Source organism: Brachypodium distachyon, chromosome 1 (genome assembly GCF_000005505.3).
Source record: "Brachypodium distachyon strain Bd21 chromosome 1, Brachypodium_distachyon_v3.0, whole genome shotgun sequence".
NCBI lineage: Eukaryota > Viridiplantae > Streptophyta > Magnoliopsida > Poales > Poaceae > Brachypodium > Brachypodium distachyon.
The window spans coordinates 48,767,396-48,784,182 of NC_016131.3; the positions used below are offsets into that span (position 1 = coordinate 48,767,396).

Genomic DNA, 16,787 nt, shown 5'->3' on the forward strand with positions numbered 1-16,787 from the left:
ATTTGGACATGGCATGCAATGCAAGTGAGTGCCCCTCACACTCCCCTAGTAGCAGTGTACATCACAAGAATGCCATTACTAGCCCACAGGCAGCTACTGCCTACTAGTAGAGTAGGAGTAGCTGAGCAGGGACAGAGCATTGTCAAAGGATCATATGGGGGAATCAATTATGATCTGTGTATTGTAGTTATTATTACAGTCTGAATAAACGGATGGAATGTAGATCTTAGTAGTTCGTTGCAATCAGCTTGCAAGCAACAAAAAGAATATAAGCTCATGTAGTCATGTGTAATGTTAGGGGTGGATGTCAAACTAAGTTTTAGTTTTACTGAACTCTGTTCAAAATTCATGTCGAATTTGATATAGAAAGGAAATATCGTAATAACGATCCACTTCAGTTTGAACAAATTAGTGAGCAAAATTGAATAAAGTTCCAAAAACAGCGCATCGATCCAATAAAAAGATTTTTGTGCCCGTGTTAATATATAATAATGGATACCGACAGCCCACTGCTCACAGATAAAAGTGGAATTAAGTTCCTTTTCACATCAAACACACACTCAAAAAAGTTTGTTGTTGTTCTTCCCCCATCTTACTGGCCTTATCTCCTCACCAAAACTACCAAACATTTCTTATCTCTCTCCCAATCCTGGCTGGGGTGCCATCATCATGCATTGCCATTGCTCTGCCTTCGCTCACATGGCCTGTGCCAGCAATAATATGTCCACTGGATCCTGTATAATGGATGATGGGGTCACCAAAGCCCCCACACCCAGTAGCTGTGTGTGCCCTTGCTCCTTTTGGGTTTTGTTTTGGCCTCCTCTTTTGCAAACCCACCCGTCAGATTCTTTAATATAGCAACTCACTGCATGCTGCAGCCTTTTTTTAGACATGGAGTTGGCTTGTGCAGGTTAGATGGAGATGCAGTTGGGCTAGAAGCTGATGCATGGGATGCATGTGGTCCATTGTGTGGCTCATTCTCTTTGTTGTGGAGATGCTTCTTAGTTATGGATAATGCTTTAATATATGGCATGGAGAAGAACATAGGACAAGTTAGTTACAGGGATTTATTCCCTTAAAAAAGGGTTGATGTACACTTGATCTATATGCGAAAAAAATTAACAAGAAGAATGGTATGTGTCTCCGGGGCACAAGTTTGAATCGCGACGATATGTTTCTTGTTTTGGTAAATTTTGGCAAACTGCTCCACGGAAAATTGATGTGTTCCAAAAGAACGGTTTTGAGAGTCCAAAAGTATTTCAGACTATGTGGGCATGTATGCAAAAAGGCACGGTTCCAAAACACTCCCTTCTCTTCTCTCTCTGGTTCACCCACACCACTCTGAGAAATAAACTTTTTGGATGATAGCTATATATACCTCTGCCATCATGCCTTGTTCATTAGGGTTGGATAGATAGATAGGCCGGGGAGTAAAGGTGAGCAAGCTACCCATCACGGATTCTATGATGGGTTCAATCAATCCATATGCATATCCATTCTCATGCATGGCCTATACATACATACACACATTAAGTGAGAGTAATTTCACCACACAAGCTCGCCTGCATTATCCAATGTGATCTGAGCTGCAGCTGCACACAGAGTAAAAAAACAAATTTTGGAAATTCCAAAATATACTAAGCTCACATCGTCTTGTGTGTATGTGTTTGTAGACTGTACATAGAGTGACAGAGAAATAAATGGAAAATAAGAACTTCACGGGGTGATGATTGATGGGACATGTGATCTTGCACAAATAAGGAGCCTGTGTGCAACTGCACGGCAGCCCCAGCAAGGACACATTGTACTCATTGTGCCCCGAACTTACAGCACTGAGTTTCAGAAACATATGCGCCACAATCAAGAATGAAAAGAAGAGAAAAAGGTTAAACAAGTGAAATAGTAGGTCACACTCTCCTTGCCGAGACTGTAATTGAAGAAATTAACAAAATCAGATCGTGCATTGAGGTTGATTAATTAATTATCTCTGGTCCATTGATCAGCTGTTGCAGGTGGAAAAACGGCCCAGAGTTCAGAAAACTTGCAGGGGAACTTAAATATTGGATTGACACCTTCCATAGAAATTTATCACTACAGAGGATGGAAATTTTTCGCTGCTGCTAGCTGGTCCCCTGCAGCCGCTGCCTCCCTCACATGTGTTCACTTTTTGCTGTTCAGATTCTCGAAAGAAGAGGAACAAGAAATTAGTAAACTCCCTCTAAACCCGTCGTTCTAAACGAGTAAAGACAAGCTTTCGAAATTACCAAAGTACTGCCAGATGGTTGCATGCATGCATGCATGGATGCATTAGAGCTCAAAAGTCACCAAAAAAAATTGCGAGCACTCAAAAATCAAAATGGCGATATGCATGAGTTGAAATATACCGCATAAATTAAGAAAAAAACGTGTTCACGAGAGATGGATATCAAACATCTCTCAAAACGAAGTTAAGACAGATTAATCTCGCAGGAATTAAGGACGGAGGGCGTAGGAGGAGGAGATGAAGCTAGCTACTCAGCTTTCATGAGTTCCAATGTTTCCATTGCGATATTACCGATTCTCATCATCATCTGCATATGTAGAGTGGCAGCACAGCACAGCACAGTAGGCTTTTGACTAGTCCAGAATTAGGCACGCATGGAGCCATTGTCCCATGTGCCATGGCATGTCATGGTGCCGTTTTTCTAGCTGGCCAGCCAGCTCCAGCTTGTGATCGACCTGCTGCCATTACCATTTGCTATCTAGCTAAGCTCCATGGCTGTCTGTTGCTACCCGGCGGTTACAAAGCCGCACCACCTTTGGACATACATGCATTGCATTGCATTGGGATCCATTGATGAAGGCAAGACATGTAAAGATGGATGGCATGGGGGCTCTAGAGAGAGAGAGGGGCTTTTGGAATGTTCATATTTGTTTGGTTGTGGTGTGCAAATGCATGGCATGCATGCACTGTGCACCTGTTGGCTCTTGCCTGCCTGCCCTTGTGTATGTGTATGATTTTTTTTTCTTGCATGTCATGATCTTGCTTACTTTCTTTTCTCTCTGTCTCTCTTTTCCTTGTATTATTTGCTTTACCAGGCTTTTTTTTTTGGAAAAACATTTTTTACAGGGCTAGCTAGCTAGGCTATGTATGTGGTTGGGGAAGCTAGGAAGGCTGCAAAGCATCAGCAGAAATCGTCTGCGATGAGCTGAGTCGTCCTTGGGTTGTCTGGCCTCAAGGCTACAGGTGGCAGAACAGAAGGCAGGCGTTGGGGTGCTCAAAGGAAGACGAAGCTACATCGATCACGAGCATGATGCATGCATGGGTCACCTAAAAGGCTGGCCAGGCAGAAACGAAAGAAGATGCTAGGAGTTTTGTCCTAAATTAAAGAGTATCGTTCCTCAAAATAAATGAAAATTAAAAAACGAGTCAACGTTTTTGGCTCATCGGCGGCCGAGCCCCTGTAATTCGATTTTAAATTTATAAATTTGACACTTCGTTGTCAAAACAGTCAACAAAATTTATGAATTTATATATGTCTTACATTTGACAACGTACGAAGGAAGTAATTAATTTGGAAGGCTTGTTTCAAGGTATGCCGGCCGGTTACACATGGAAACCTGGTAGCCTATATGTGTGTGTGTGCATGATGCAGGGCTAGGCGTGGATGGACCGTTCGATCACGCAGTAAAGTGTGAATTGAACCACGCACACGCTGCATGCATCATGCATGCAGAAGCCTAGCGACTTGAAAGCGGGCCGCAGCTAGCTCTGCATGCCTGTGAATTCTGATGCTATACGTACGTACGCAGTATGTGCATGCAGGCTTGTGTAATTGCACCCATGTCCACAGCACTAGATCACGATGCCGGCCGGCATACGGTGTAGATAACTTCAATTGTTACTCCATCCTAAATTGTTTTCGAACCTGTGAAATCTCTGCATGCGTCGTCATGCATTTCTGCGCGCATGCATGTCACAGGTACGTGCCATGCATGGAGAGTGCAGAGTTGAAATTTGGAGGGAAATTAATCGATCGGTCGATCCAACGGAGCTTTCATGGCCGTTTTTGAAATGAGGTATGCGTACGTACGTACGTGTATTCATCACGCACAGATAGCTCGATCGAGGGCGAACTGGACCACGGACGTACCTGATGGTTCTGCAAAATACTACTTACGATGATACGAGGAATGTACGGTTGAGATGTCACGATTTAGTTAGTACTGGAAAATGTAAAAATTAATATAAGAATACAAAAGTTTGTAAAATCGACTATTTGGATGCTCCCTCACATACTAAGTGATTCAAATTTGTCAAAATACGATATATATATATATATGAGGAAATTGCATGACAGGTCCTACAACTTGGCACCGATGTACAGTTTAGTCCTACAACTTGGCAGTTTCGGCCCCATGTCCGGTCCGCCCCCTTCGCCGGTCCTCCTCCGTCGCCGGTCCGCCCCCGTTTCCGGTCAGCCCCCTTCGTCGGTCCTCCTCCGTCGCCCGTCCGCCTCTGTCGTCGCCGGCCCTTTGTCCCCCGCAGTTGGACCGGCTACGGAGGAGGACCGGTGAAGGGGGCGGACTGGACATGGGGCCGGACCGGCGACAGAGGAACAAGACTGGGCTAGGGATTTCGCCCAAATGGAGGTAGAATTGGGAATTTAAGCTACAGGCAAAGCGAGGCCGCAGGTGCGGGGGTTAAGTGTGAAAATTCTGAAGGCAAAATTGCAAAAAAAAAACCTACGTGGCCGAAAATTTGAGCGCGGACGAGATTTGGACCAAGCGTGATATGCGGTGCCAAGTTTAGGTATGCGCTTTTTCAATTCGCAAGTTGTAGGACTATATATATATAATATATATATATATATATATATATATATATATATATATATATATATATCTCAAGGAAAGGCAATTCTTGCATCAAAAGGAACTCTTTTTTTGAAGAAGAAATGGAAATGGTACCTTGTCAATTTCTGCCAATATTCTTTTTCTTTTTGGACTCAACCGCGAAGGATCCATCTAAACCAATTGGCAAACTCTTGCTTCGATTTTTTGGGGTACCTTTCAAGTGTACCAAAAGGTCCGTTGATAAAGAGACACCGCGAGTGAGCAACGACTGCTTTCCCGTGATAAAGAGGGCGCTGCTTTACTTTGCGCCATGTGATAAGGATAAGACCGTTGACGCGTCCCGGCGCTGGCTGAGATTGGACTGCTCGTGCTTATCCTGCAATCACATAAGACAAGATAGACATGCCGGCATACCCTCGGTATGCCGGCCTGGTATTAGTTCGGCTTAAGGATGCCGGCGTACTTGCCTGTGCCGGCTTTGCTCTCGTCATCTCGGTTAATATGTGTCGTCATGACCCTACCCGGGGTCATCCCCCAACACCTGTTTCTCGATGGCTCTCCCTCCGGTGTCCACGAGAATCCCGAAAACCTTATGTAGTTACAAAGAGGGTGTGGCCATTGGGTGCTATTCATCGAAGCGGCGGCGACGATCAAGGATCGAGATGCCCGCCGACAACTTCTTCTCCCGGATGTTTGTCTCCGTGTGGCTGTGCAGTTTTGTTGACTTTCCATCTGTAGCTAACAATGTTAGACTGACTCTGACAATGGAGCTGCGGTGTCTGGCAGTTGCACGCCATCAACTCATGCTGGTGGAAGAAGGCACTACCACAGACGCGAATATCCCTGTCAGTCGAGAACCGACAGGAAAATACGTTTTCCCGACAGGACTATGACTCATGTGTGCCAGCTGACAGGAATAGACGACATGGATAGCCCGACAGGGATATTCCAATATGCATGTGTGTCCACCAACAGGAGATATATTCCTATCGGCCACTCCCGTCAGCCACCGACAGGGATATTATTTGTCGTCAGGTCAAGGAATTTTCCTGTCGGGTAACTATTGTCGACGGACGCACAAGAAAATAAATTAATAGAAAAGAATGAATTTTCCGTCGTTACGTATACATGTGTGGTTACCCCGACAGGAAAATAGCAATCGCACGACAGGAAAAACCGACATAAGTAGTACAAATTCAGCCCATATTTACATAAAACAAAATAACGTTTGAATCCACATGACTAATATTTTTCATATCATCAATGAAGTACATCACAAATGCTCATGTGCAATATGATGCCAATTTTCCAAATCTACGAATTTCTACTACGAATTTCTAAGTTAAACTACTATCTTCTTTTACTCTATTAGTTCCTTCCCTTTGCATTGCTGTGCTCCGTTCTTCAACTGCATCCAACATCCTGCATTCATATTGGTTTGCCAAATAGTTCACATGAGATGTAAAAAAAAATGCGCTGAGGAGCACACACACAAAGAATGTCAGATTCCTCCATGATAGACAGATAGAGTGGTTAAAAGAATCTATAATGCAAAAAATAGCAAGCCAGATTGTTATAAATGCTGTCCAGCCTGTGATGGGGAAATCAAGCAGCGAGCCCAATACAAAGATAAAACAAATATATTATGTACCATAAGTCAGATGCCAACAGCTAAATCATATGCTATCTTTAAAGTGGTTAACCGAGATTGGGTTGATTAGCAAGCATGCTAGGCTACAGCAGAGGAAACTACAATGACACATCACATCGGAAGGCTAGCGCAACTATTTTGGTCAGGCATGTGTCGCAGAAAGAATATATGTAAATAAAGTAAACACATGGCACATAAACAGAAACATCATGTCTAATCCCATGTGGAACATGTACATCAAAAGTGGTAGCGAGCCTCTTACCTCTTGTGGCTAGTCCTCTCCAATGTCGTCTATTCTTCTTCCGTTTGGCATGATGTTTTTCTGCGCCAGTTGTGCCTATGCGTGAACACCAAGAGAATAAATGAAATTAGCATGTACTCCATTCTATATGTGAAATTAGCCTCACTTAATTTGGAGCTCATTTGGAAAGTCAAAAAGTTCAAAAACATTTTGATTTCTATTCCTATCGGTCACAAACCCACAGGAAAATAGATATTACCATCGGTCGAAAAAAATCCTGACGGGAATAGAATGTTTCCCTGTCAGCCGGACAAAAAACACGACAGGAAGATCTTATTTTCCCGTCGGTGCGGACTTGCCTGACAGGAATATATGTTCATTCCCGTGTGTGGGCTAACAAACCGACAGGAATATACATTTTCCTGTGTGGTTGTAGACAACCGACAGGAATATGTTGTGTTTTCCTGAGTGTCATGTCATTCCTGACAAGAAATTCTTCTATTCATGTCGGCCGAGTGCGAGCCTAACAGGAATAGAAGTTGCCCGACAGGGATATAACGGTTTGTGATAGTGAGGGACGAGAGGTCCTAGAGATTTTGTTGTTTTTTTCTCCATTGTGTCAGGAGTTATGTATCGTGTTGGAGTTGTTTACTAAAATCCATAGTTTCCCAGAAAGAAAATTACACGTGTAATAGAAACTCATGCCGGTCCAATTTCCGGAGCTATGAATCAAGTCCAAGATTCAACTAATCTCATCGACTGAAATTTAAGCCGCATTTGCCACTGGATCTAAAATTTTTAACTGGTACAAAGTTAGAACATCACGTGTAGAACTAGAGGCGGCACTAGGATTGTGCGTCTGCTAGCCAAATTCAAACCACTATTTTGAAACAAAATGGCAGGGTCACCGGATTTTGTTGGCCTTCCTTATGAAAACCGCTAGGAATATCCTAGGGACACAAGCATGGTCTAACAAAAAAGATAAAGGTCTAGGTATCAGGTTGATTAGCCACACAAAACTCATGCACGCGCGCCTTGATCACGCCTAATTAATCTCTGCCTCCCTCTTAGTCCGTTCGTACGATGCACGGCCGGTTCGTCGCTGGAGGGACGGAGAGAGAGAGCGGTGGACACTACCGCCGACGGCTCACGAAGCCGGCATGACCCAGACGAGCCCACTTGCAGAATGCGGCGGCTGAGGGGCCACACTAGCGGTCTCTCAGAGATCTTCTTCGTCCGCACCAAGGTCCCATCTGAACCGTTTTCGTCCTCTCAAAAAAAAAGTGATCAGTTTTCGCAACTCTAAAGTCTAAACCGTCACCTTCGCTGACAGGTGGGTCTAGTATTCCCCTGCAAGACTCATTATTTTCTTTAGCCAATAGTTTGCTAAAGAGCCGACCTCATTTTCATTGTACATTATTGTCATTATATTTTTTCTAATCCATAATAAGTGTCGAAGACTTAGTGTTGAATTTATTTTTTTACCGTCGACTGTATATGACATGGAGACTCAATATTGAGTATCGACTAGATGATTTAGATGTCCACTTTTCGTAGTTTCCGTTGTGCCACAGCTATAGCGAGCTTATGGACACATGTGATTTTTTTTTATTAATAGTCGTGTTAAGAGTTCTTCGGAGTTTCTTTTTTTTTCACGTGTTAGGTTATTCGTGAGCAAGATTTACCCTTCATTTCTAATCCTCCTCATGTGGGGGATCGGAAGCGTGCGAGTCTCATTAAGGCCGCAAAAAAGAGTAAGCGCAATGACAATGGATTGAAAGCCCCCACTCCATGTGCGTGCACAGATTAGGAGCATGGCCTACAAAAAACAAGACAAACCAGAGGATGACCCTTTCATGTAAAAACATGATCAGGAATGAGAGAAGTGATAGTCTGTTTTGGCAATGTAAACCCAGTCAAATGACACTTTTCTAAAAGTTTTCACAAAAAACCCCAATTTAAAACTTTAGTCCAATTTGACCATTTGCTCAATGCATGTAGGTTCTATGGCATTGAATTCGACTAATAGTCTTAGCGTCATGTAGTTTGGTGTAGAAAAAAACACTAAAAAACAGTTCAATCGTCAAGCCATATCACGCTAGCTTAGTAGAATTAACAAAAAATTAGTTATTAAACCTTAAAAAGGTTATTTTCTTGATTTACACACGTTGCCGGACGAAGGGCGATCTATCCTGGCCACTCGATCCAGATCGTACGGGAAAGAATTAAACGACTGTTGGAAAAAAAAAACAATTCCCAATTTACCCCACAGGCCACAGCGAAACGGTAATAGACTTCTTTTAAATGTTCTTTTTCCAAAAGCAACCGGAGAGAGAGCTCTCTCCGATCCTAGGCCCACTCCCTGACGCCGTGGGCCCCGCCACGTCAGCCTTAACCCCCCCGCCCCGGGCCTTCGCCTTCTCTCTCTTGGCACCACCACCTCTGCTCTCGCTCCTCTGCGGCGCTAGCGCAGCAGCAGCAGCTGCTGCCCCCCGAAAGCAACGACAGTCACGTCGCTATCCTTCGCCAGCGCGCACACACACCACCCCCGCAACAAATACATTGCACGAACCCGGAGAGGCGGAGAGACTCTCTTGCCTTCCTTGCTACTGCTGCCGCCCGGATGAGAGGAGGAAGAGGAGGCGGAACGGTGGCGGTAGCGCTGTGGTAGCTCGCTCGGCCCGGGTTGGTTTCGTTCTTGATTCGGTAGAGGGAGCTGCGGAGGGAAAGTTACAAAGGAAGGAAGGTGGTGGCTTTGGGAGGGTTCGGAAGCCGGAAGGTGCGCGGGGGCTGCTGGGAATGGCGGCGAGCAACAGCAGGGGCGCGCCGTCGGGGCGGTGGGCGGCGGCGGCCATGGTGGTGCTGATGGTGGTTCTTGGGGCGGCGGCGGTGGAGGGGGGAGATGGGGAGGCGCTGATGGCGGTCAAGGCCGGGTTCGGCAACGCGGCCAATGCGCTCGTGGACTGGGACGGCGGCCGCGACCACTACTGCGCCTGGCGCGGGGTCACCTGCGACAACGCCTCCTTCGCCGTCCTCGCCCTGTGCGTTCCTTCTCCTTCAAACCTCTTCTCCCCTCTCCTCTTCCCTACGTGATTTTCTTGCCGTGCTCCGACATTGCTACTGTTTGCTACTATTGCTACGCGACGGCAAGGTTTCTTTCCCTGCCTTTTTCTTTCCCCTTCTCCCCCCTTCATCTTCTTTTTCGAGGAAAAGCATTTCTATCGGCCAGGACCAAATCTCCCGAACAGTTCTGGTTTCAGTTCTTCGTGCCTTGCTGTGAATGTTTCCTCTTCAAATCATGCTACTTGCTCTACTATATTTCTTGGGCACAAATAAATGGGCTTTAATCTTTGGGGATTGATTAGTTTTCTTGCTGAAAGGACAATCTGTCACCTTGTTCTGTGTGTTGAAACATAAAATGGATTCTTTCTGATGAGTCTTTTTCTGTGATTTTGTTTTCAACAGGAACCTGTCAAATCTTAACCTGGGAGGGGAGATCTCGCCGGCGGTAGGAGAGCTCAAGAGCCTACAGTTAGTGTGAGTATCCATGATGATGTGCAGTGTACTATTTTCCCTTCCTTTGCATCTGCTTAAGAGTCTGTGCATTTGACTATACCTGAATCTCTATCTCTCTCTTTTTCAATACCCCTGCACTTCTACGTCTGATTTGACCCCTCATGTCATGATGTGACACAGTTCTTTAGTATTTTATTCCCAAGTCTACCACCCCCTTGGATTTGCTTGCTGATTAGTTTATCGGAGCCCTAATGATTTGCTTGCTTGTGCAGGGATCTCAAGGGGAACAAGCTCACAGGCCAAATCCCAGATGAGATTGGGGACTGTGTCTCCTTAAAATACTTGTACTTCACCTAATCTGGGTCTTCTTTTATTGTGTTCCACTCCTAACTTTTTGCTGTACATGGTTCTTTCGATTTTATAAATGAGCCATGCCTCTTCTTGCCATACAGGGATTTGTCTTTCAACTTGCTGTATGGAGATATCCCCTTCTCCATCTCCAAGCTCAAGCAACTTGAGGACCTGTAAGCACTGGATTAATGTTTATTTTTCCCTGGCTTTTAGTAGAGCTGATATATGATTACTTTTCCACCCATATTTGGGATGTGTTTTGGGGTTATACTGAGAAATGGATGCTGCTTGCAGTTGTCTGTTCTTCTAGGACCATCTTAGGGAGATTTTAGTCTCTCACAGAAATATGTCATCTGGGATTTTAGTTTTGTTTCTTTATGATTTATGGATTATCTCAGTGGTTTATGGATTGTTGTCAGTTTTTTCATGGTTTAGGATGCTTGAGTAATGATGTTTCTTTCTCTCTCTTTTTCTGGCTGCAGGATTTTGAAGAACAACCAGCTCACGGGACCCATCCCTTCCACATTGTCCCAAATTCCAAATCTCAAAACCTTGTGAGTTACTGAGCACCTTTCCTTATCCGTGACTCTGCTTCTTCTGGGATTCTTGGACAAGCTTGTTGTACTGAATTCTTCTTGTTTTACCTACCCTTTTGTGTTTCCACTAGCGTACTACAGGATTACTGTTTATTTTGTTGGCATTTTTCCTTTCTGCGCCACGTTGTTCTTAGTAATGATATATACAATTATTTTCTTGGAATAGGGATCTGGCGCAGAACCAGCTTACAGGCGACATCCCAAGGCTCATCTACTGGAATGAAGTTCTCCAATACCTGTAAGAACCCTGCACTCTTTCATTTTTGCCTACTAATTCATGCGGGTAATCGATATTAACAGAAGATACTGACATTTTTGGCCTCTTGATCTTCAGAGGCTTGAGGGGTAATTCACTGACTGGAACCTTGTCACCTGACATGTGCCAACTCACTGGCCTGTGGTACTTGTAAGTTTTTTGCTTACTTGGAGGTGCTGTTTCACAGTTCACACCATGCAAACTGATCTTCTCGGTGCTGATTTTTCTTTTCCTTCCAAATCTGCAGCGATGTGAGGGGTAACAATCTCACAGGAAGCATTCCAGAGAGCATAGGGAACTGCACTAGCTTTGAGATTTTGTATGTTGCTTGCTAAGATCATATTGATGTTTTGGTTCTCATTTGTTAAGAATGCTTTGATGTGAACTTCATTTATGGAACGTAGGGACATATCCTATAACCAAATCTCTGGAGAAATACCTTACAACATAGGTTTCCTTCAAGTAGCTACACTGTAAGCCTTCCTGATTTCACGCTACATTTCTATACTTTAGCTTATTTGTACTCTTGCTATACTTTCTCTTCACAATCAAGACTTATGCGCAATTTTCACATTGTTGTTCCGTAGGTCACTTCAAGGAAATAGACTGACTGGAAAAATTCCAGATGTGATTGGCCTCATGCAAGCTCTTGCTGTTCTGTGAGTAAAACATAGAACTTGACTCCACACAGGTCTAAGGTGATGCATTATTCGATAATGACATTTTTTGTGTGTTCACCTCTTGTTTCTTAGTGATCTGAGCGAAAATGAACTAGTTGGGCCCATTCCTCCAATTCTCGGCAACCTATCCTACACTGGCAAACTGTTAGTACCACCAGTAAGAGCTGTTCTTTCGCTGAAACAATCTTCTTTTCTTCTACTAACACTTTTGGCATATTTTATTGTCAGATATTTACATGGCAATAAACTTACTGGAGAAGTACCACCAGAACTTGGGAACATGACTAAACTTAGCTACTTGTAAGTAACTGCTCTCTGAAGTAGATAATATTGTACTCCAGTTGATTTGGAACACTATATGAGGTTCAGGACTTGTTCCATCCAGGCAACTGAATGATAATGAATTAGTGGGCACAATTCCAGCTGAGCTTGGGAAACTTGAAGAGCTGTTTGAATTGTAAGGATGTGTTTTCTCTACTGATTAATGCCTGTTTTGATCTGTCTAGTTCTTGACACATTTTATTTTTGTCTAGAAATCTTGCCAACAACAATCTTGAGGGTCCCATTCCTACAAACATCAGCTCTTGCACTGCTCTAAACAAATTGTAAGTTGCCAAGAATGCACCTATCTGAGTGCTTAACAAAACAGTTTTGCACGCTGTGCTTAATCATGTTCCTATTGTCCTCAGCAATGTTTACGGCAATAGATTGAACGGTTCTATCCCAGCTGGTTTCCAGAATTTGGAGAGTTTGACTTACTTGTGAGTGCTTGCACTTTGTGGCTTAGTTCATGTTACAACATTATCCTGTTTGAGCAGAATCTCATGTCTCTTTCTTGTTTCGATATATGTAAATTGCAGGAACTTATCCTCGAACAATTTTAAAGGCCAGATCCCCTCTGAACTTGGTCATATCATCAACTTGGACACACTGTAAGGAGACCCTTGTATATATTTAATTACCTGCTGCTATGAATTTTCTGATACAGTTCACACTGCAGCCACTTTATTTGACAAGAGACAATTAAACCGCATTCCTTGATTTTGGCATAGGGATCTTTCCTACAATGAATTCTCTGGCCCCATTCCTGCTACTATTGGTGATCTTGAGCATCTTCTTCAATTGTATGTTCAGTACCAGCCCATTAGAATCCATATTTCATTTTGTGGCCATCCTTACGTTCAAAATTGTGAATGCAGGAACCTGAGCAAAAACCATCTTAATGGGCCTGTGCCTGCAGAGTTCGGAAACTTGAGAAGCGTCCAAGTGATGTAAGTGAACACCGTGTCATTAGTGTATTTAAGTTTTGTTTGTTGTCATTTTGTGGTACAATTCATCTGACCTACTCTTAACACGAATAGTGATATATCCAACAATGCCATGTCTGGTTATCTCCCTCAAGAACTAGGCCAACTCCAGAACCTTGATAGTTTGTGAGTTCTCTTCCATCATTCTATTTATCAACTTTGATATCCACCAAGTATTTTACGTAACTGTGATTTTACCATATGTAGGATTCTTAACAACAATAGTTTTGTTGGGGAGATCCCTGCTCAGCTGGCTAACTGCTTCAGCTTAAATATCTTGTAAGTTTGGCGTGCAAGCTCTGCCTTGTTGTGTCTCACAAAAAATTACTTAGCCAGAATTGCCTTTATGGATGGTTTCATTTTTCAGGAACTTGTCTTACAATAACTTTTCTGGACATGTCCCATTAGCAAAGAACTTCTCGAAATTCCCGATGGAAAGGTATCAGATGACTCCCATATATTATCTTTGATGCCCTTCTGTAACCTTCTTCTATTGCTGACAGTAACAATACCTAAATGTAGCTTCTTGGGGAATCCAATGCTGCATGTTTACTGCAAAGACTCCAGCTGTGGACACTCTCGTGGACCAAGAGGTAGTATTCTAGTCATAATGCAATATAGCTCTTGACACCATTTGCTTTTCTAAACTTTGTTTACCTAATTTATGTTGCAGTGAATATCTCTCGGACAGCAATTGCCTGCATTATCTTAGGCTTCATCATTTTACTCTGTGCTATGCTATTGGCTATATATAAAACAAATCGACCACAGCCACTTGTCAAAGGATCTGATAAACCAATCCCAGGTTTGTGTACATCTCATCAATTGAACTGTAACATATGCCAGAACAATATCTTGACATAATAGCTCAACTTTTCCTAACCATGGTCAGGACCTCCAAAGCTAGTAATCCTCCAAATGGACATGGCCATCCATACCTATGAAGATATTATGAGGCTGACAGAGAATTTGAGCGAGAAATACATCATTGGCTATGGCGCTTCAAGTACTGTGTATAAATGTGTCCTCAAGAATGGCAAAGCCATTGCTGTCAAGCGGCTCTACAGTCAGTATAACCATGGTGCCCGTGAGTTTGAGACAGAACTAGAGACAGTTGGTAGCATCCGGCACAGGAATCTTGTCAGCCTTCATGGCTTCTCACTCTCTCCTCATGGAAACCTTCTCTTCTATGATTACATGGAAAATGGTTCCTTGTGGGATCTTCTCCACGGTAAGGACTAGCGACCGACATTTGATCCACCTTGTTTTCTTTCATGAATTTATGTCTCACAAGCATCTCTCTTGTGATCAATTTCAGGTCCATCAAAGAAAGTGAAACTTGATTGGGACACACGACTGAGGATTGCAGTTGGTGCTGCACAAGGGCTGGCCTATCTTCACCATGACTGCAACCCTCGCATTGTCCACAGGGATGTCAAGTCATCTAACATCCTGCTTGATGAACACTTTGAAGCACATCTCTCAGATTTCGGTATCGCCAAATGTGTCCCGGCTGCCAAGACCCATGCGTCCACTTATGTGCTAGGAACCATTGGCTACATAGATCCAGAGTATGCGAGGACATCCAGGCTCAATGAGAAATCTGATGTATACAGCTTTGGTATCGTTCTTCTAGAGTTGCTCACGGGGAAGAAGGCTGTTGACAATGATTCCAACTTGCATCAATTGGTAAGTAACCCACATAAAACTCCTCGGATCAGATTATCGACATCTTTTTACCAACTGTGCAAGTCATCCATAAGAATGAGGTGCAATCATCTTTTGTTGCAGTATAGACCTTAGCATGATCTGTTGCAACGCTTTCAATGACCGACCCTCTCTTTCTATGTGTAGATACTGTCAAGAGCCGATGACAACACTGTCATGGAGGCAGTGGACTCCGAGGTGTCCGTGACATGCACAGATATGGGTCTCGTCCGGAAGGCCTTCCAGCTTGCCCTTCTGTGCACCAAGAGGCACCCCATGGACCGCCCGACCATGCACGAGGTCGCAAGGGTGCTGCTCTCGCTCATGCCGGCCCCTGCTTTGAAGCCCTCCTACACAACAGCCTCGAAAACAGTTGACTACACACGCTACCTGGCGACGACACCCGACCTGAACCATGACGGGACAGACATCGGCAATAACAGCTCCTCCGACGAGCAGTGGTTTGTGCGGTTCGGCGAGGTCATATCCAAGCACACAATGTGAACTCACCCCAGAAAATTTTCTCCTCCCCAAGGTAGTAGTAGAGAGCTGGAAGTATGAAGCTAGAAAGTTTCTCATAGTAGCACAGTTGCAGGAAAAAAGTAATAGGTGTAGGATTTCAAGTAGATGGATGGCAACCATTGTTCTTCACCTCTTTTTCTTCTTCATCTTGGTGTTAGTTCTAGAAGCATCGTCAGAAAGGACTCAAGATAGTCTTCTCGTTTGCATCCCAACATGGAGTTTGTTGGGCATTCAAGGGTGGATCAGATTCAGACTCAGATCAGAGGTGTCCCGTGAGCACCTTCAAAGCCCCCCAACCAAAATTTATGTGTTGTGATGTGATGAGAACAGTTCTTGGATCCTGGATGCGCATTGAATTGGACCACGCAATGCATCATGCCCTACTGGAGTACTGGGTGGACAGGATTGTGCAATGTAAATGACGTCCTCTTCTTTTTTGTGATGGAATTTATGAGTTGCTCTGGTGTGGCTGTTTTGGTATGAGCTGCGTCTGAATCTCTGATGTGAGTAGCTGTAGCTGCTGATCTGTATTTATGTGCCTGTGTTTGCCCCCGTCTTGTTTGTTTGTCAGGTTGTAGTAGTATGTTGTAGATGGCTGGTAGCTCTTGGAGCTGCAGTGTCATCATCATGCGTACAGAGATATCATGTCTCCTGGACATGTCCCAGTAGGGCTTTGCATTCAATGGAAACTTGTGCGTATTTCCCTTTTCCGTTTGCCGCAAGCTTAAGCCGGAGTAGTTCACACAGAATGACAAAAATGCTACTTCCGATCCATAAAAATTGTCGTCCATTTTCTACTAAGTTATTACAAATTTAATACTAAGTGCAGATGTAAACCGTGGCCGAAAATGGAACAGGTTTCCAACAGATACACTGTGGACACACAAGACACAGCGGGCTCCTCCGTCCTCTTGTTGTAGACACAGCCAGCCAGCCAGCCACGGCGTGCTGTGGTCAGGCAGGCAGTCAATGGCGGCAGTTGTTTTGTGTTCTGCTGTGCTTCCGCACACGTCCTCTCATCACCCTGCAGACGCGACGTGCCATGGCCATGGTCACGCCAATCGCCGCCAGCAGCTAGCTGCTCAGGCTCTGTTGTGTTCTCTGTTCTGGGGTCGTGCTGAAGC

The 16,787-nt window shown here is 44.1% G+C and overlaps 1 protein-coding gene across 1 annotated transcript; it reads left to right on the top strand.

Moving 5' to 3' along the window:
- The first annotated feature begins 9,174 nt into the window (after positions 1-9,174).
- On the top strand, positions 9,175-16,346 carry LOC100828151 (LRR receptor-like serine/threonine-protein kinase ERL1). Its single transcript, XM_003561086.4, has 26 exons — positions 9,175-9,769; positions 10,194-10,265; positions 10,517-10,588; positions 10,697-10,768; positions 11,078-11,149; positions 11,358-11,429; positions 11,526-11,597; positions 11,695-11,766; positions 11,852-11,920; positions 12,035-12,106; positions 12,200-12,271; positions 12,356-12,427; positions 12,513-12,584; positions 12,661-12,732; positions 12,817-12,888; positions 12,988-13,059; positions 13,180-13,251; positions 13,327-13,398; positions 13,489-13,560; positions 13,642-13,713; positions 13,802-13,873; positions 13,957-14,027; positions 14,108-14,239; positions 14,327-14,665; positions 14,753-15,123; positions 15,289-16,346. Exons 1-26 carry the CDS (start codon positions 9,528-9,530, stop codon positions 15,643-15,645), a joined length of 2,949 nt encoding a protein of 982 aa, XP_003561134.3. The 5' UTR covers positions 9,175-9,527; the 3' UTR covers positions 15,646-16,346.
- Positions 16,347-16,787: the final 441 nt, after the last annotated feature.